The 20,636-nt window shown below is 45.2% G+C and overlaps 2 protein-coding genes across 21 annotated transcripts; one reads left to right on the top strand and one right to left on the bottom strand.

The window, feature by feature from the left end:
- Positions 1 to 680: 680 nt before the first annotated feature.
- Positions 681 to 10,100, bottom strand: LOC148128693 (uncharacterized). Of its 20 annotated transcripts, XR_015746182.1 has the most exons (9): positions 9,867 to 10,100; positions 8,973 to 9,148; positions 8,710 to 8,824; positions 6,848 to 6,900; positions 6,120 to 6,340; positions 2,926 to 3,130; positions 2,547 to 2,791; positions 1,826 to 2,114; positions 692 to 737 (listed from the first exon to the last, which is right to left on the bottom strand). XR_015746182.1 is itself a non-coding variant. In XM_087948526.1 (4 exons), the coding sequence occupies exons 1-4, from the start codon at positions 8,364 to 8,366 to the stop codon at positions 2,774 to 2,776; spliced, it is 435 nt and encodes a 144-aa protein (XP_087804652.1). In that variant the 5' UTR covers positions 8,367 to 8,701; the 3' UTR covers positions 2,133 to 2,773. The 20 variants fall into 20 exon arrangements, 1 of the variants encoding a protein (XP_087804652.1); XR_015746178.1 differs by lacking the exon at positions 8,710 to 8,824 and having other exon boundaries at positions 697 to 737; positions 6,120 to 6,451; positions 9,867 to 10,098; XR_015746180.1 differs by lacking the exon at positions 8,710 to 8,824 and having other exon boundaries at positions 701 to 737; positions 2,547 to 2,785; positions 9,867 to 10,097.
- Positions 10,101 to 13,980: 3,880 nt separating this feature from the next.
- Positions 13,981 to 20,105, top strand: LOC148128694 (G protein-coupled receptor family C group 6 member A-like; the record flags this gene model as incomplete). Its single annotated transcript, XM_087948525.1, has 4 exons — positions 13,981 to 14,058; positions 17,038 to 17,622; positions 18,055 to 18,343; positions 19,302 to 20,105. Coding segments are annotated over exons 2-4 (1,308 nt in total), but the record flags the coding sequence as incomplete, so codon positions are not given.
- Between the last annotated feature and the right edge of the window lie 531 nt (positions 20,106 to 20,636).

Here is a 20,636-nt window from a genome sequence, read left to right on the forward strand (position 1 = left end):
CCTTCCCCTCCTCGATCGGGAGGAATAGGCGGCATTCATGGCCTGGACCAGAGTCTGAATGATACTGTAGTGATAACGGTCATTTATGATCTGTTTCCTTTTCCTTTTCTTCTGGGTCTCCAGTGGGGCTTTCTGGGTGCATCTTCTGCGGCCTTTGACAGAAAAGACGTGCTTGGAAAGGGAGCAGCGAAAATAATGATCTTGAAATGGATCTTCCACAAAGAAATGGGGTTCAAAGGCAGCATCTGTTGGCCTTTTTTTATCAGATAACCAAAATTCCAAATACTATGGATGTATTTGAGAAAACTGGGCTTCTTTTTGGATACCCTGCAAAATTTGTGAGGATCCAGACTTTCCCTTCAATGGATCCTGGCAAATGCATAAGTGCTTTATGGAAAGGAAGAATTCTTTCCCAGATGGAAAAATTCTATGAAGTGGACAAAGACGTTGATTTGTCTCCACTTAGAGAGGGCCTCCCTGAGGGTGCTGTATGTCCAGTTTGTGAATTGTTCTGATATAACCACACAAATTCCATTCCTGACAAGCATCGGAGGGAAAGTCCTCATGAAATAATCTCCTTTTCTGTGTCTGAAGCAAAGAGGCCAATCAGGGTCCATCTGAAATGGAGGAGCAGCTGGACAATTGCTGGGTATTGAATCCTTCTTTGGGGAGCATCTGGTGGAAAAAAGGAATCTCCTTTTATCACTCAGAGCCTCTGAAGGAATTAGAGCAGTGATCTGAAAAAGTAATGAAGAATGCTGTGTTATAATGTGGTCCAGATCAACTCCAAAATATTACTTATTGACAAACCCAATTTTGTTTTGATGAATATATAAGAATAGTTTGTTCCTTAGTCATGGTTTAAAATATTTAAGACAGAATATTAACAAGATTGTCTATAAAAATGGAACGCAAAATCATATTAAAAAAAAAAAACAACAAAAAAATGCAATGTAAATTTCTGTGTCACCCATAAAATTTCAACAATTAGATTCAAATTAGCAGATGTTAGATAAAATGCCTGGATCTAAGATATAGGGCTGTATTATATGCTATTTTTGAGTACTAAAACCTCTTTCTCAGCTTCTATATCCCAAATTCTTTGTGAAGCAATTTTTCAGCTTCTTCTCTAGATGTACAAGAGCACAACTGCTAACAGAATAGTTATGAGTACATGAAATGGATACATATAAGAAAAATAAAAAGAAATAGTAGGACAGTGACAGTAGGCACATTGGTGCGCTTATGCACGCCCCTACAGACCTCTTAGGAAAGGGGTGAGGTCAATCGTAGACAGTTGTACAATCCAATAAGTCTTTAATTGAAATTTTGTCTGTTTTGGGACTATATGTCTGTTTCATCACTTTAATTTTAACCCAATAATTATATACCCTGAATTTATACAAAGCAGAAATTGTGTAAATTAACAATTATCTATGAGGGCAGGAGCTGAACTCCTTTTATCCATCCCAAAGATACTCTTCTTGGTCTGAATATTTTTTATACATAGACAGGTCTATTGCCAACTTGATTCCAATTGGATAAGGCAGATATTATTGATAGGTGAAAATGAACATGCTAATGGAGGACCTCAAAACCTGGATAGTTTTTCAATAGTAGAATATTCAGTAGAATATCCTCTAGGGACCTTATGGCTCTTCAGGCCTTTAATGGTCAATTTGAAGATGAACATAATAGAGTAAAACATCGTTGATATGTTCCCTAATATTCTGAAAAGCTGCTCTTGAATTATATGAAGATATTGGATCTGTTGTTCATCCCCACCACAACACTCACCTTAACAGATAGAGAAAAACACACAAACCTGTGGGACTTTGTAGGTGCCTACAAACGTTGACATCTGGATGGAGATGTCCCTGTTAGCTGCATCAATCAGAGCCAGGAGGTTGTCCTTCCTCCCACAGCCGTAGTTGGGGACATTGGATTCTCCAGTGGAAAGAAGGTCCAGCAAGGCATCTGAAGTGCGGAAGGTGCTTCCATAGTTGTCATGGATGTAGTAACCAAGGGTGAGATTGTGCAGGAGCTGGGAATTCTTGCTGACCATTTGAATAGCAAAAATTGGTTTTAGGATATTTGTTAGAGCAGAACTCTTCCTATTGAAAAACAATATTCATGTTATTATATTCAATAGCAACAACAAATGTTTTTAAAATATATAATCCTTCACAAACCTACTAAGCCTTAGGCCAACATTGATTCAAATCAAATGATCAATTATGCAAATGAGAGAGGCAACTACAATTGTTTCAGTCACTACTTAAACAAAGGTCATTATTCAAGTGATGAACTCAGGAATGAACTGAGAAAGGTAAATCATCTGGATTTCATTCAGGTTTTTTAAAAACTCCATCTTTGGATTTTACTCTCTTCCACAAAGTAAGGCAAAAAAGGGAAGCCATGGAAATCAAAATCATTCAGGAAATTAGACAGGTCCTGAGGTACAAAAATAAGTGAAATAAGAAGAAAAGGAGAGTGTTAGAATTGCACATGGAGGGAGTGCAACTCCATCACCCTGCATGACTTACGAAGGAGAAGGTATGGAAGGAGGGCTGTTGAAACGCCACATTATAGGTGACACATATGTTTCACTTGTGACCACACCAATGAGATGGTCTCCAGGCCTGTAAAAGCTCCATGGATTGTAGCCATCCTGGTGCTCCAAACTCAATGGGCATTTCCTTCTCAGCTTCCCACAGACTGATGGGGACACCAGCAGCAGCAGAAGCAGAAGGTCCATCATTCATGGCATTAATCAATCCAATTCCTGTTTCTAACACAAATAACAGGAAGTTGGAAAAATTCAAAGACTCTGAGAAGTGCCAGTGGCTTTCCTGATTTAAAAAGAGAACCACTCAGTTTCATCTGCAAAGGAGAGAAAGGTGCAATCAAGAGCATAGCCTGTACCTTTCCCAAAACTTGGTCCCAGAGAGCTTCACCAGGGAATTTATCCTTTTCTGATACAAGATCCTTTGCATGTGGCTTCAGTCTAATGCCTACATCAAACTCAAAAACTGGAGATATAGCATCACAGGACTCAAAGGCCCAGATGGTCATAATTACAGCAAGAAGCAACTTCTCCTCTTGGGATCCAACTTTTTCTTGGCTCCATCTGCAGAGGAGAGGCTGGAATAAACCATGTTAGTAAAAATAACACATAAACCCCTGGGATCATTGTTCTGTTGTGGTTGTGGTCCTTCCTTCCTGTCAGGGCAAGTCCAGAAAGTGATGCTGGGGAAGAGAATTCAGCACCCAGGGAATTGACTTCTGCTGTCCTTCAACATGGCCTCTTGTCTCCAGAGATTGCTGGGGAAGGTCACCCAGAGCTATGGAGTTTGGTGCCACTTCTAAGTTAATGCCATTTAACTGTAGCGTTGCCTGTCTTCTAATGACAATCTGCACCCTTGAACTCTGCCCAAGGTTAAGAGTAGACCCTGTTTGGAATTCTGTTTTATGTCATAATCCCATATATTGATCTTAATTGCAGCCGGTTTTAAAATTGCTTGTACCTGAAATGAAATTTCATTTCCCATCTTTTCTAGCAATATTAATTTTGAGATTAAAGCTCATTAAGAAGCAGGAAAGTGACCACTTGTGGACTAGATCATTGGGTAAATAGGGAGAAGATTATAGAATGGATGAATTTTTTATTTTTATTTTCTTGTCATTCCTGTGTTATCTTATCATGTTCCTATAATACACCAAGATTCTTTTTATTTTGATTTTTCTTAGTTTTTTAAATAAAGAATGGACCGTAAGTTCTGCAAGTGCTATCTATCCATCCCTATCTTTCTATCTATCTGTCTATCTGTCTATCTATCTATCTATCTATCTATCTATCTATCTATCTATCTATTCATCTATCTATCTATCTATCTATCTATCTATCTATCTATCTATCTATCTATCTATCTATCTATCTATCTATCTATCTATCTATCTATCTATCTATCTATCTATCTATCTATCTATCCATATCTATCTCTATCTATCTCTATCTGTCATCTATCTATAACTACCCATCCATATCTATCTATCTATCTATCTATCTATCTATCATCTATCTATCTATCTATCTATCTATCTATCTATCTATCTATCTATCTATCTATCTATCTATCTATCTATCTATCCATATCTATCTCTATCTATCTCTATCTGTCATCTATCTATAACTACCCATCCATATCTACCTTCCTACCTACCTACCTACCTACCTACCTATCTACCTACCGTGTTTCTCACAAAATAAGGCCAGGCCTTTTTTTTTTTTTTTTGACCCTGAATAAATGGCTACGCCGTATTTTTGGGGGTGACTCCCACCTAGAGGGGCCCATATGCACGTACCTCTCCACGAGGCTGTTTCTATCGGCTGACAAAAGCTCCCCTGAAGGCCGAGTCCCCAGCCGCCGGGCGAGTCATGGATGCCGATGTCCCCTCACCTTTAGGCAGTGTCTTTGGGCGATGGAAGCTCCCTTAGGGCAGTCACCAGCCACTTCGACCAGCCGGTAGAAGCGGTCTCGGGCAAGCGCCCACGCACATTCCCCTCGTTGGGAGGCCGCTTCTATCAGCCGACCAAAGTGGCCGGTGACTGCCCTTGGGAGCTTCCATCGCCCGAGAGAGACACTGCCTAAAGGCAAGGGGACATGGGCAGCCATGACTCGCCCTGAAGCGGCTGGGGACTCTGCCTTCGGGAAGCTTCTATCGGCTGATGTTCTCCCGGTAGATCAGGCTATTCTAACCTAGGCTACCTGCAGGGCTCTCCTAAAGGCAAGTTTTCTCCCCACCCACCCTCGCCGTCCCCCATTTCTCTTCACCTTGTGTAGTTCTAACGAACGATGTGAGAAATGGCGGGGAAAGGCATAGGCCTAAATTTTGGGAGTGGGGCTTAATTTCACCTCATGCCTAGAAATCATGCTGGGCCTATTGGTGGAGGCCCTATTATTGGAGAAACATGGTATCTATCTATCTATCTATCTATCTATCTATCTATCTATCTATCTATCTATCTATCTAAATATCTACCCATCCATCCATCCATCCATCCAATTTACTGGCCACCCATGTTATCACAGGGAAACCCTACAAAGATTGCGGTGATGCCCACAGTGTGGTGGATGGTGCAACCTGATTTCTAGCGACAGGATTTCTGGAGATCTGGTGGCTCTTCCTCTGTTGTGGGGATCTTCTATTTGGGGGAGGGACCCTCTGACCTTCCCAATTTCTGGGGCTGAGACTTTCTATCCCAAAAAGGTGCTGTTGGAACTCCTTTGTTCCTGGTTTATTGGCATCCGTTGTTCAGGGAGGATGTTTCTTCACTGGGGGAGACATTAATATGGACTTCTTGGCCCAGAAGGGGAACCGGGGGCTGAGTGGGAGGGGGAACTGAAGGGACAGGCAGGCCCACCCTGGCAGGGAGGAGCAGAGGAAGGCCCGTATCCCAGGTCCACCGCTTGGAAGTTCTCCCCCCTGAACCTCCCTCAGATTCTGCTCTCAGGGCCTGCAGATCAGATCCTGGGTGGCTCCGGGTTCAAGCTGTGGCTTTTCAGGGCCAGGTTGATGTGCCATGAGACTCTCTTCTCCTCCAGGAGGTTCCCAGCCATGTCTGACAGAAGCCGGGTGAGGCCCAAAGGGGAGGAAGCCCACCCCAACTTCTGGGTTTGTCCCAGGGAGACCCCAGAGGAGGGAGGAGGGGGCTATGGTCATCCAGGGTTTCTCACCGGCCTTGAGGAGGCTCCATATGGACCTCTGGCTTCTCTCAGGGGGGCTGTGAGGACCCCGGCCTGGTCAAGCCTGTTGTGTGAACGGGGTCCTCGCCAGAAGAAAAGGGTCCCCAATACAGGTAGTCCTCAACTTATGACCACAATTGAGCCCAACATTTCTGTTGTTAAGTGAGACATCCATCAAGTGAGTTTTGCCCCATTTGATGGCCTTTCTTGCCACAGTCATTAAATGAATCATTGCAGTTGATAAGTTAGGAACCCGGTCATTAAGTGAATTTGGCTTCCCCATTGACTTTGCTTGTCAGAAGGTTGTAAAAGGGGATCACAATGGCCCTGGGATCTTGGTGCCATTATAAACATGAAACTGTGGCCAAGCACCTGAATTCTGATCTCTGCATTTGATGCTGCAAAGGTCATTAATTGTGAAAAATGGTCCTAAGTTCCATTTCTCAGTGCAGTTGTAACTTGGATCGGTCACTAAATGAATGATTGGAAGTCGAGGCCTGCCTGTGTATCTCCTCTTGATCAGCTTCTCTTCCAGGAATTCATCTTCTTCCGAGTTCCCATCATCCACTGACTACTCGGCCAAATGGTTCAACCTCGGGAAACAAACCATGGTTAAGAGGTGTGGAAAGGGAACTTCACGAGGACAGTGGTGTCACCCACGCAGGAAAAGCCCAAAGGGAACATCAGGCCAGCCATAAAACAAACTTGCATAGGAAAAGGAATCAAATAAAAGGTATTAAAGAAGCTCCTTAGACAAAAGCCCAAATAATTAAGAAAAGTAGGAAAAGAAAAAGAAAACCCTTATAAACACAAGACATGCCAAATCAGCAAAACAAACAGACAAAAGGCCCAAAATATATCACAAAGGAGACAGACAGGAGATTGCCACAAAACAAATATAAGAAACCATTAAGCTAAAAAAGATTAGGACGAAACCGATAAAACAATCAAACCACCCCACAAAGTTTGCCTTCCGCACCCCGCGGAGTTTACCCTCTGGCGGGAAGAAAGACAACCCCTGACAGGATTTAAAACATTAAGAAATACAAACACAAGCACTCACACAAAAGGAGAAAAGGGTATAAAAACCAGGGACTTACCATTCGAAGGTAGCTAGCCCAGGAACGCAGACTTCTTGCTATCTCTCGCCTTCCTGAAAAATAAAAAGATCCGGCTTTCAAGCAGTTGTCCATATCCTTGCGCCGGAGTTCTCCCAGCGGGAAAATCGAATCCTCAGAAGAAAGGCATTTTGACAGCCTTTCAACAGAGGTGCAAATGTGAATGCGGCCACTGGGGAAGAGACCGGGTTCAGAGGGTCATGTGGATCCCACCAGAGTCAGTTGGGTGGCTGGGGCTTCAATCCGGGGGGCTGAGTTCTAGTCCTGCCTGGGGAGCCAAGCCAGCTAGGAGGGTCTGGGCCAGCCGCTCTCTCGGAGTCCTGGGAAAGAGGCAATGGCAACGGCTTCTGAGCAGCCTGGCCAAGATCTCTGGGCCGGCTTCCTCTGGGCGCTTCCAGACAACCTTCCCGCCCAGCTGGCCCAGGTGAGGGGCCTCTCTGGGCCTGGCTTCCTCCTCACCGGTCAAGCAGCCTCCAAAGGGCTGGATTCGGAGAGGGTTTGGCAGGGGACTGTGCTGTGAGGAGGGGGCACGCAGGGGTCCTGCAGGGCCAGGGGGTCTGCAGTGGGTCTTCCCCTCCCCAGTGAGGGCAGGGGGAGAGGGAGGCAGGGGAGCCCCTCCCATCTGGTCTGGGCAGCTCAGGTGCTATCAAAAGCCCACCTCTGAGGGAGGAGCCTTCCTTGGGATTGGCGGGAGAGCGGCTCTGGCATCACAGATTGGGGACAGGTGGAGCTCCCAGGTGAGCCCTGGGCACCTGCAGGCCAGGTGGGGCTGGTGGGGTCCAGGGGGGAGGGGAGGTCAGCCTGGGGCCCTGCTGCCAATTTCCCCCTGCGGCAGCCAGGAGCTTCTTCCTCCTCCTGCTCTGGGAAGTGGGGTGCCCCCTGGAGGGGGCTCCCTCTGGCTTTGCTGGGCAGGGTGGGGAGATCTGCCCCATGGGGGCCCATGGCAGGGGGGGAATGAATGGGGTGAGGGTCCCCAGGTTGCATCTCTTGCCAGGACCCGAGTCTGGTGTGCCAGCTTTGCATCTGGCAGGTGGGGGCTGCTGTTCCCGCAGGGTTATGGGGTTGTGTGAAGCCGACCCAGCTTGGTCCAGGCCAGAAGAAGGGCTGAGGCTGGAGGAGAGTCTCTTGGGAGATTCACAGGGCTTCCACTGCCTTTTGGCGGCTCAGGATTGGACCTGGCCCTCCAGCCACGCCCAGCACTGGTGTGGCCCCTCAGTCCCCGTTGCAGGACCCCAGGCAGAGTCCCTGCAAGGGGGTTGGGTGAAGGTCCCTCCAGGTGGCTTCAGGGGCTCAGATCCATTGAGCTGAGTGAGCCCAACTCCTTTGAGCATCGTGGGAGTTTGAGTCCTCTTTCACCTGCTTTGGGAAGGAAGGAACCCTCTTTCCTGGGCTGCCTTGAGTGGGACAAGTTCCCAGCTGTTGCTGGGGGCATCCAGGTGTTTCCAGGCATTTCTGCAGCAGTTTTAGCAAGCTGGGTGCATCTCAGCCGGGCTTTGCCCATAGCCGGTCGTGAGTCTTTCCTGGGGGTGCAGAGGAGGTGGGCTTTAGAGGGAACCAGTCTCAAAGCGGCTTCCTTCTCCCTTCCCTTCCCTTCCCACAAAGGAGCCTCTAAGGGGCAGGGGTCTCGTCCCTGGAGCCCCTGAAAATATGGATGGAGTTTTGAAATAGGTTGACTCCATTTCACGCATTCTGGCAGGTGGGAACCTTCCCCCGTCCTGTGTTCATGCGGGAAGCAGATCGTCACGCTAAGCCACCATCTGGTTTATGTGTTTTGGCCTGGCACCTATTGCCAACATTGCAGTTCTCTTCCATCAACCTGGGTTAAGGGCATTGTGTGGATTCACCTAGTGGGGAGGGTCAACTCAGCCTGTCTGCACACAGGATGGGGAGCTTTTCCTAAGATCCGTTTCTGGCTCCTTGGGGGTTTTCAGCAGCTGCAACACTTGGAGTAAACTACGGCTGAGCGAACGGGGGTTGGCGGAATGTGTGAACCGGATCAGAGTTTGGCATTCAGGGAAAAAAATTGGGACAATGGGAATGGGACAGAGAGGCAGCTTTAGGGGTGGAGGGGGGTTCAGTGATCCCCCCCCCCAATGTCTGGACAAACCTGGATAGAGATTTGGGTGTTCAGAGGATCAACTGGTGACTTTGATGCTCTTTCTCCTGCTTGGAGCCACAGACATGGTTCTGGATGCTGGTTTCCAGTATTCCCAGTGAGGCCAGGACTGAGGATACTGGGGCTGCTGCTCCCCAGGGCAGAAAGGCTGGGGGCGAATCCCAAGACTGAGAAAAAGGGAGAACGTGGCTTTGACCCTCTCTGGGTCGGCTTCCTCTCTCTCTCTCTCTCTCCTGCCAGGCGTTGGGAGGAAGGAAGGAGGGAGGGGCTGCTTCCCAGGGGTTGTTTCCAGGTCCTCCGGGTGGATCTCTGTCCTGCACGGATCGAGTGGGTACCCATGCGGGCCTCCCAAAGGCCTGGACTCCAGCCCCCATCATCCTCAGCCCCAGCCGTGCCCTTAGCAGAGGCCCCAAAGGGAGGCCCAGCGGAGGCTCTTCCGTCCTCCAGGGAGGAGCCAGGGGGCTCAGGGGTCCCAGCTGGAGAGCAGCGGCCACGGAGGAGGAGGAGGAGGAGGAGGAGGAGGAGGAGGAGGAGGAGGAGGTGGTGGTGGTGGTTTGCCACCGGAAAGCCTCACTCAGGATCCGGGGAGCTTGGGTGACTCTGCCTGAGCCTGAAGGGCCAGGAAGGGGCCAGATTCACAGGGCGTCCCAGGCTTGGCTCCAGGGCGGCTCAGGGCGGCCTCAGAACCAGCTGGGATGGCTCCCAAACCAGGATCCGGGTCTTTAGGAGATATTGAGAGTCAGTCCAATTCACGGTGGCATGTTTCACTTCTGATGGCCATAAGAAACCACGTTTTCTGCATTCTGGGAGCAGCAGTTTCAGAGGAAGAAGGCGCATGCGCGAGCAAACGTTGACCGTAGCTTCTGGATGGAGAGACGATTCCACCTGTGAGGCTCTTTTCCAAGGAAGGCCGGAAGTAGGCATTCCTTTCCGCTCTTGGACCTCGCAGCTCTCTGACCTTAATCCTTGCGCTGCGCCTCGATCAGTCAGGCATAGATGAGGCGGACTACAGAACACACTGCGCCTCCCAGCAGCCCCCCCATAAGGTCCCCCGCGGTTCCTGCACGCCAAGTCCCCCCAGCAGTCCAAGGCGGAGCAAAGAGAGGGGCCAAGTCGGGGGGTGGGGAGCAAATCAATGGACAATGGAGAGAAGGACCTGTACATTGACTACCATGCTGACTGTATCAAAAGTAAGCCACACAACCCAATACTCAGCTTTTACCCTCAACCACAACCCTACCTCAACCGATCCACCATCACCCAAGACTAGGCACGCACGCCCCAACTACCTCAATTCCAACTACTGCCGGCCTTAAATGCAAACTACTCAATGCAAGAAGCCTCGTGAATAAAATACCTGAATTTCTCATCCTACTAAATATGGCTAACTTCGACATTATATTTGTCTGTGAAACATGGCTCAATGCATCTCTCCCCGACTCCATTACCACAGTAAGAGACTATCATGTTTACCGATCAGATCGTGAAAATCGTCGAGGAGGTGGTGTTGCTATCTTCTATAAAAATCCTTACATCTAAAAAATATCCAAGTTACCCAGGAGCTTGCTCTTCCTGAGACCATCATCTGTGAACTATCCTTAAATATCACAATTCGATTCTTACTATGTTACAGAGCACCTGATTATGACATCGAACATGTAAACAAGCTAAATACATTACTAACATGGGCTGCATCCTGCCCATACCCTTTTATCTTTCTTGGTGATTTCAATCTACCTCATATTGACTGGACCCTAAATGATTGTACAACTGAAATCATACACACAACCTTCTACAATGCTATTACAAATCTGGGACTGGAACAACTAGTAACCAACAACACTAGACTAAACAACTGCCTCGATCTCATCTTCTGCAATAGTTTGAATTTAATTTACGGATTACAAACTAAAGAACCCTTTTCCAGCAGTGACCACAATATGATTGACTTTTGTCTCAACATACGTCCACACAAAAATCACCACAATGATGCAATCCCCAATTGTAACTTCAAAAAAGGCAACTATGATCTTATAGACAACGATCTCTCATCCCTTGATTGGCAATGTCTATTCACTGGATGCAATACTGTTGAAGACCATTACAACATATTTTTACTTGAAGTCAAAAGAGTCATCAAACTATATGTACCAACAACAACTCCCAAAACAAAACAAAAAAGCAGATTACCCATAGCAATAAGGAAACTTCAATCCAAAAATAGATCACTCTGGCGGAAAAACAAATCTGGTCACGTTGCCAATTTCAAAAGCCGATACAAAAATTTATGCCACCAGATAAAGACCGAATGCACCAATTATCACATTAAACAAGAGGAAAACCTTCTGAGCACCAATTCCACCCATGCTTTTTACAATTTTGTAAACAACAAACTAAAAGACTCAAGGTCCATCCCTCCCTTGATAGGACCTGATGGTAAAGTCTGCAACGACGACACCATTAAAGCCAACATCTTTAACACATTCTTCGCTCAGTATTTGTAAACAGCAATGGATCATGCCCAGTATTTCCTAGCCGTACCACAGATAACAACAATGATCTAATACATATCGATTTCACAGAAGACAATGTCGAAAAGCACTACGCAATCTAAAACCATCTCTATCTATTGGACCGGATGGAATATGTGCCTACTTCTTAAAAAAGCTACCCACTGCCATAGCCAAACCTCTAAGCATAATCTTTGAAAAATCTTTCAGGACCAGCTCCTTGCCTAACCTATGGTCACAAGCCACAGTCATCCCCATCTTCAAAAAGGGAGACCCAAGCCTAGTTGAAAATTACAGACCAATCTCCTTATGCTGCGTCACCTGTAAAGTCATGGAATCAATTATTAACCAATCCATCATCCTTCACTTAGAGACAAATAACCTACTCTCCAATAAACAATTTGGTTTCAGAAAAAAACTATCCTGTAATCTGCAACTCTTACACTGCAAAAACATATGGACGACACAACTCGACCAGGGCAAAGCAATAGACGCAATCTACATAGACTTCTGTAAAGCCTTTGATTCAGTGGTACACGACAAACTACTCCTAAAAATAAAATCCTATGGTATCTCTGGACAACTGAATAACTGGATAGAAGCATTCCTGTCAAACAGACAACAAATGGTCAAAATCGGGAGCGTCCTATCAAATCCAGTACCTGTCAATAGTGGTGTTCCCCAAGGCAGTGTTCTAGGACCAACTCTCTTCATACTCTACATAAACGACCTCTGTGATCATATTAAGAGCAATTGCGTTCTCTTCGCTGATGATGTAAAGCTGTTCAATACCACAGACAATACTGCTACCCTACAAAAAGATCTTGACTATGTATCAGAATGGTCAAACAAATGGCAACTTCAAATCTCAACAAATAAATGCTCTGTCTTACATATTGGCAAAAAAATCAGAAAATAAAATACAAGCTGAATAGTCAAGATCTTGTTGATGACCCAAGCTCTGTAAAGGACCTTGGAATACTCACCTCTAATGATCTAAGTGCTAGAGCCCACTGCAACTACATAGCCAAAAAGGCATTAAGAGTTGTTAACCTAATCCTACGTAGTTTTTCTCTGGTAATATCACACTACTAACCAGAGCATACAAAACATTTGCTAGACCAATACTCGAATACAGTTCATCAGTCTGGAACCCACATTACATATCTGATATTAGCACAATTGAGAAAGTCCAGAAATATTTCACAAGAAGAGTTCTCCACTCCTCTACTCGTTGAAGAATACCTTATGCCACCAGACTTGAAATTCTAGAACTAGAAAACCTTGAATTACGCCGTCTTCGGTCTGACTTAAGCATGGTATATAAAATCATACATTGCAATGTCCTACCTGTCAATGAATACTTCAGCTTCAATCATAACAACACAAGAGCACACAATAGATACAAACTCAAAGTTAACCGCACCAAACTTGATTGCAGGAAATACGACTTCAGCAATAGAGTGGTCAATGTCTGGAATACTCTACCCGACTCTGTAGTTTCTTCCCCAAACCCCAAAAACTTTAACCTTAGATTGTCTACTATTGACCTCACCCCTTTCCTAAGAGGTCTGTAGGGGGCGTGCATAAGCGCACCAACGTGCCTACCGTCCCTGTCCTATTGTTTCTCTTATTCTTCTTTTGTTTTTCTTATATGTACCCATTTCATGTATTCACTACTATGTATAAACTTATACTCATTATCTTGTAAACAATTGGCAAATCAAATAAATAAATAAAATAAATAAACAACTGCTTGAAAGCCGGATCTTTTTATTTTTCAGGAAAGTGAGAGATAGCAAGAAGTCTGCGCTCCTGGGCTAGCTACCTTCGAATGGTAAGTCCCTGATTTTTATACCCGTTTCTCCTTTTGTTTGAGTGCTTGTCTTTGTATTTCTTAATGTTTTAAATCCTGTCAGGGGTTGTCTTTCTTCCCGCCAGAGGGTAAACTCCGCGGGGTGCAGAAGGCAAACTTTGCGGGGTGGTTTGATTGTTTTATCGGTTTCGTCCTAATCTTTTTTAGCTTAATGGTTTCTTATATTTGTTTTGTGGCAATCTCCTGTCTGTCTCCTTTGTAATATATTTTGTGTCTTTTGTCTGTTTGTTTTGCTGATTTGGCATGTCTTGTGTTTGTAAGGGTTTTCTTTTCTTGTTTCCCTACTTTTCTTAATTATTTGGGCTTTTGTCTAAGGGGCTTCTTTAATACCTTTTATTTGATTCCTTTTCCCATGCAAGTTTGTTTTATGGCTGGCCTGATGTTCCCTTTGGGCTTTTCCTGCTTGGGTGACACCACTGTCCTCGTGAAGTTCCCTTTCCACACCTCTTAACCATGGTTTGTTTCCCGAGGTTGAACCATTTGGCCGAGTAGTCAGTGGATGATGGGAACTCGGAAGAAGATGAATTCCTAGAGGAGAAGCTGATCAAGAGGAGATACATAGGCAGGCCTCGACTTCAAATCATTCATTTAGTGACCGATCCAAGTTACAACCGCACTGAGAAATGGAACTTAGGAACATTTTTCACAATTAATGACCTTTGCAGCATCAAATGCAGGGATCAGAATTCAGGTGCTTGGCCACAGTTTCATGTTTATAATGCCACCAACATCCCAGGGCCATTGTGATCCCCTTTTACGACCTTCTGACAAGCAAAGTCAATGGGGAAGCCAAATTCACTTAATGACCGGGTTCCTAACTTATCAACTGCAATGATTCATTTAATGACTGTGGCAAAAAAGGCCATCAAATGGGGCAAAACTCACTTGATGGATGTCTCACTTAACAACAGAAATGTTGGGCTCAGTTGTGGTCATAAGTTGAGGACTAACTGTATTGGGGACCCTTTTCTTCTGGCGAGGACCCCATTCACACAACATGCTTGACCAGGCTGGGGTCCTCGCAGCCCCCCAGAGAGAAGCCAGAGGTCCACATGGAGCCTCCTCAAGGCCGGTGAGAAACCCTGGATGACCATAGCCCCCCTCTGGGGTCTCCCTGGGACAAACCCAGAAGTTGGGGTGGGATTCCTCCCCTCTGGGCCTCACCCAGCTTCGGTCAGACATGGCTGGGAACCTCCTGAAGGAGAAGAGAGTCTCATTGAACATCAACCTGGCCCTGAAAAGCCACAGCTTGAACCCGGAGCCACGCAGGATCTGGTCTGCAGGCCCTGAGAGCAGAATCTGAGGGAGGTTCAGGGGGAGAACTTCCAAGCGGTGGACCTGGGATACGGGCCTTCCTCTGCTCCTCCCTGCTAGGGTGGGCCTGCCTGTCCCTTCAGTTCCCCCTCCCACTCAGCCCCCCGGTTCCCCTTCTGGGCCAAGAAGTCCATATTAATGTCTCCCCCAGTGAAGAAACATCCTCCCTGAACAGCGGATGCCAATAAACCAGGAACAAAGGAGTTCCAACAGCACCTTTTTTGGGATAGAAAGTCTCAGCCCCAGAAATTGGGAAGGTCAGAGGGGTCCCCCCCCCCAAAATAGAAGATCCCCACAACAGAGGAAGAGCCACCAGATCTCCAGAAATCCTGTCGCTAGAAATCAGGTTGCACCATCCACCACACTGTGGGCATCATCGCCATCTTTGTAGGGTTTCCCTGTGATAAGAAGGGTGACCAGTAAATTGAATGGATGGATGGATGGATGGATGTATAGATAATAGATAGACGATAGATAGATAGATAGATAGATAGATAGATAGATAGATAGATAGATAGATAGATAGATAGATAGATAGGGATGGATGGACAGATATAGATAGATGATATAGATAGATAGATAGAGATAGATATGGATGGATAAATAGATAGATAGATAGATAGATAGATAGATAGATAGATAGATAGATAGATAGATATGGATGGGTAGATATAGATTGATGATAGATAGAGATAGATAGATAGAGATAATATAGATGGATAAATAGATATAGAGATAGATAGATAGATAGATACTGTGTTTCTCCAAAAATAGAGTGTCCACCAATAGGAAGGCCCAGTATGATTTCTAAGCATGAGGTGAAATAAGCCCCACTCCCAAAAGTTAGGCCTATTTAAACCATGCGTTTCCCCGCCATTTCTCACATTGTTCGTTAGAACTACACGAGGTGAAGAGAAATGGGGGGAAGGGCGGGGGTGGGTGGGGAGAAAACTTGCCTTTAGGAGTGCCCTGCAGGTAGCCTAGGCTAGAATACCCCGATCTACCGATAGAACATCAGCCGATAGAAGCTCCCCGAAGGCAGAGTCCCCAGCCGCTTCGGGATGAGGCGTGGCTGCCCATGTCCCCTCGCCTTTAGGCAGTGTCTTTCGGGCGATGGAAGCTCCCCAAGGGCAGTCACCAGCCACTTCAATCGGCTGGTAGAAGTGGCCTTGGGGCGAGCACACACACACACTCCCATCGTCACAAGGCCGCTTCTATTGTCCGACAAAAGAGCCCCGTAGGCAGAGTCCCCAGCCGCTTCACGGCATGGCGTGGCTGCCCATGTCCCCTCCCCATTAGGCAGTATCTTTCAGGCAATGGAAGCCCCAAGGCCGCTTCTACCGGCCGATCGAAGTGGCTGGTGACTGCCCTTGAAGAGCTTCCATCGCCCGAAAGACATTGCCCAATGGCGAGAGGACACGGGCAGCCATGCCTCGCCCCCAAGCGGCTGGGGACTCTGCCTTCGGGGGAGCTTTTGTCAGCCGATAGAAACAGCCTCATGGAGAGGTACCTGCATATGGGCCCCTCTAGGTGGGGGAGTCACCCCCGAAAAGACGGACTAGCCATTTATTCGGGGGTCAAAAAAATAAATAAGGCCTGGCCTTATTTTGTGAGAAACACGGTAGGTAGGTAGGTAGATAGATATGATAGATAGATATGATAGATAGAAAGAAAGAAAGATAGGGATGGATGGATAGCACCTGCAGAACTTACAGTCCATTCTTTATTTAAAAAACTAAGAAAAATAAAAATAAAAAGAATCTTGGTGTATTATAGGAACATGGTAAGATAACACAGGAATGACAAGAAAATACAAATAAAAAATTCCATCCATTCTATAATTTTCTCCCTATTTACCCAATGATCTAGTCCACAAGTTGTCACTTTCCTGCTTCTTAATGAGCTTTAATCTCAAAATTAATATTGCTAGAAAAGATGGGAAATGAAATTTCATTTCAGGTACAACCAATTTTAAAACCGGCTGCAATTAAGATCAATATATGGGATTATGACATAAAACAGAATTCCAAACAGGGTCTACTCTTAACCTGGGGCAGAGTTCAAGGGTGCCGATTGTCATTAGAAGACAGGCAACACTACAGTTAAATGGCATTAACTTAGAAGAGGCACCAAACTCCATAGCTCTGGGTGACCTTCCCCAGCAATCTCTGGAGACAAGAGGCCATGTTGAAGGACAGCAGAAGTCAATTCCCTGGGTGCTGAATTCTCTACCCCAGCATCACTTTCTGGACTTGCCCTGACAGGAAGGAAGGACCACAACCACAACAAAACAGTGACCCCAGGGGTATATCTGTAATTTTTACTAACATGTTTTATTCCAGCCTCTCCTCTGCAGATGGAGCCCGGAAAAAGTTCAGGATCCCAAGAGGAGAAGTTGCTTCTCACTGTAATTATGACCATCTGGGCCTTTGAGACCTGTGATGCTATATCTCCAGTTTTAGACTTCGATGTAGACATCAGATTGAAGCCACATGAAAAGGATCTTATATCAGAAAAGGATAAATTCCTTGGGTGAAGCTCTCTGGGACCAAGTTTTGGGACAGGTACAGGCTCTGCTCTTGATTGCACCTTTCTCTCCTTTGCAGATGAAACTGATTCTCTGTTTAGATCAGGAAAGCCACTGGAACTTCTCAGAGTCTTTGCATTTTTCCAACTGTTCCTGTTATTTGTGTTAGAAACAGGAAGTGGATTGATTAATGCCATGAATGATGGACCTCCTGCTTCTGCTGCTGCTGGTGTCCCCATCAGTCTGTGGGAAGCTGAGAAGGAAATGCCCATTGAGTTTGGAGCACCAGGATGGGTACAATCCATGGAGCTTTTACAGGCCTGGAGACCATCTCATTGGTGTGGTCACAACTGCATCAATTGTGTCACCTATAATGTGGCCTTTCAACAGCCCTCCTTCCATACCTTCTCCTTTGTAAGTCATGCAGGGTGATGGAGTTGCACTCCCTCCATGTGCAATTCTAACACTCTCCTTTTCTTCTTATGTCACTTATTTTTGTACCCCAGGACCTGTCTAATGTCCTGAATGATTTTGATTTCCATGGCTTCCCTTTTTTACCTTACTTTGTGGAAGAGAGTAAAATCCAAAGATGGAGTTTTTAAAAAACCTGAATGAAATCCAGATGATTTTCTTTTCTCAGTTCATTCCTCAGTTCATCACTTGAATAATGACCTTTGTTTAAGTAGTGACTGAAACAATTGTAGTTGCCTCTCTCATTTGCATAATTGATCATTGGATTTGGATCAATGTTGGCCTAAGGCTTAGTAGGTTTGTGAAGGATTATATATTTTAAAAACATTTGTTGTTGCTATTGAATATAATAACATGAATATTGTTTTTCAATAGGAAGAGTTCTGCTCTACTAGATACCCTAAGACCAATTTTTGCTATTCAAATAGTTAGCAAGAATTCCCAGCTCCTGCACAATCTCACACTTGGTTACAACATCCAAGACAACTATGTAAGCACTTTACGCACTTCAGATGTCTTGCTGGACATTCTTTCCACTGGAGAATCCAATGTCCCCGACTATGGCTGTGGGAGGAAGGACAACCTCCTGGCTCTGATTGGTGAAGCTTCCAGGGACATCTCCATCCAGATGTCAAGGTTTGTAGGCACCTACAAAGCCCCACAGGTTTGTGTGTTTTTCTCTATCTGGTAAGGTGAGTGGGGTGGTGGGGATGAACAACAGATCCAATATCTTCATAGAATTCAAGAGCAGCTTTTCAGAATATTAGGGAACATATCAACGATGTTTTAGTCTATTATGTTCATCTTCAAATTGACCATTAAAGGCCTGAAGAGCCATAAGGTCCCTAGAGGATATTCTACTGAATATTCTACTATTGAAAAACTATCCAGGTTTTGAGGTCCTCCATTAGCATGTTCATTTTCACATATCAATAATATCTGCCTTATCCAATTGGAATCAAGTTGGCAATAGTCCTGTCTATGTATAAAAAATATTCAGACCAAGAAGAGTATCTTTGGGATGGATAAAAGGAGTTCAGCTCCTGCCCTCATAGATAATTGTTAATTTACACAATTTCTGCTTTGTATAAATTCAGGGTATATAATTATTGGGTTAAAATTAAAGTGATGAAACAGACATAGTCCCCAAAAAGACAAAATTTCAATTAAACACTTATTGGATTGTACAACTGTCAATTTCTGTTAGCAGTTGTGCTCTTGTACATCTAGAGAAGAAGCCGAAAAATTGCTTCACAAAGAATTTGGGATATAGAAGCTGAGAAAGAGGTTTTAGTACTCAAAAATAGCATATAATACAGCCCTATATCTTAGATCCAGGCATTTTATCTAACATCTGCTAATTTGAATCTAATTGTTGGAATTGTATGGGTGACACAGAAATTTACATTGCATTTTTTATTGGTTTTTTTTGTTTAATATGATTTTGCGTTCCATTTTTATATACGATCTTGTTAATATTCTGTCTTAAATATTTTAAACCGTGACTAAGGAACAAACTATTCTTATATATTCATCAAAACAAAATTGGGTTTGTCAATAAGTAATATTTTGGAGTTGATCTGGACCACATTATAACACAGCATTCTTCATTACTTTTTCAGATCACTGCTCTAATTCCTTCAGAGGCTCTGAGTGATAAAAGGAGATTCCCTTTTTTCCACCAGATGCTCCCCAAAGAAGGATTCCAATACCCAGCAATTGTCCAGCTGCTCCTCCATTTCAGATGGACCCTGATTGGCCTCTTTGCTTCAGACACAGAGAATGGAGAGAATTTCATGAGGACTTTCCCTCCGATGCTTGTCAGGAATGGAATTTGTGTGGTTGTATCACAACGATTTTCAGCAACTGGACAAACAGCACCCCTCAGGGAGGCCCTCTCTAAGTGGAGACAAGTCAATGTCTTTGTCCACTTCATAGAATTTATGTCCATCTGGAACAGAATTCTTCCTTTCCATTTAACACTCAGGCATTTGCCAGGAGCCATTGAAGGGAAAGTCTGGATCCTCACAAGGTTTTCAGCGTATACAATAAAGAAGCACAGACTTCTCAAATACATCCATAGTATTTCGAGTTTTGGTTATCTGTCAAAACAAAGGCCAAGAGATGCTGCCTTTGAACCCCATTTCTTTGTGGAAGATCCGTTTCAAGATCATTATTTTCACTGTTCCCTTTCCAAGCACGTCTTTTCTGTCAAAGGCCGCAGAAGATGCACCCAGAAAGCCCCACTGGAGACCCAGGAGAAAAGGAACAGGAAACGGATCATAAATGACCCTCATCGCTACAGTATCATTCAGACTTTGGCCCAGGCCATGAATGCCGCTTATTCCTCCAGATCGAGGAGGGGAAGGAAGGAGGGAGAAAAGAGGTTGGGGGCTCCGAGGCTGCAGCCGTGGCAGGTATGGGGGGTCCCGATAGGAGATCCTTTGGAGAAGGAACCCAAAGGAGAAGGAGGGGAACATCTCAACCTTCTTTTGCTGCAAAAGGTCAAGAGATTTGCACCATCTAATTGCTCCTGTCTGATGCTCCGGAATAACAGGGAGCAGATCTGAAGTTTCTGTCTAGCCTCTCTTGGAATTAATCTCCTTCTGGGTTCAGTTCCAAGCGGGGAAGAAAGACGCTGGAAACATGGTGACTGCTTGGAAGATGGTTTAATGGTGGACAGGAGCACATGCCTTGGTTGAGGAAAGAAGGGCTGAGATGCTGAGAGTGCAATTGTTTTATGCCCTCTGTTGGGATTTGAATTTGAGCTTGTATTCTGATTGGTTGTCAGGCTCCCATGGGGCCATGCAGGGACAACTCTGTAGGCTGTCCTGAGTCCCAGGCTTGGTTGAGCCTCGCTGGATGATGGTGATGGCTTTGGGCAATTCCTATACAGCTTTACCTGGAGTAGATCTTTGTTATGTAAAATAAACTGGCCTAGGCCAGAGTAATGGTCC

This window comes from Notechis scutatus, unplaced genomic scaffold (genome assembly GCF_049901735.1).
Source record: "Notechis scutatus isolate UNSWTSFEM ecotype Mainland unplaced genomic scaffold, rNotScu1.2 NSCUCTG174, whole genome shotgun sequence".
Lineage (NCBI taxonomy): Eukaryota > Metazoa > Chordata > Lepidosauria > Squamata > Elapidae > Notechis > Notechis scutatus.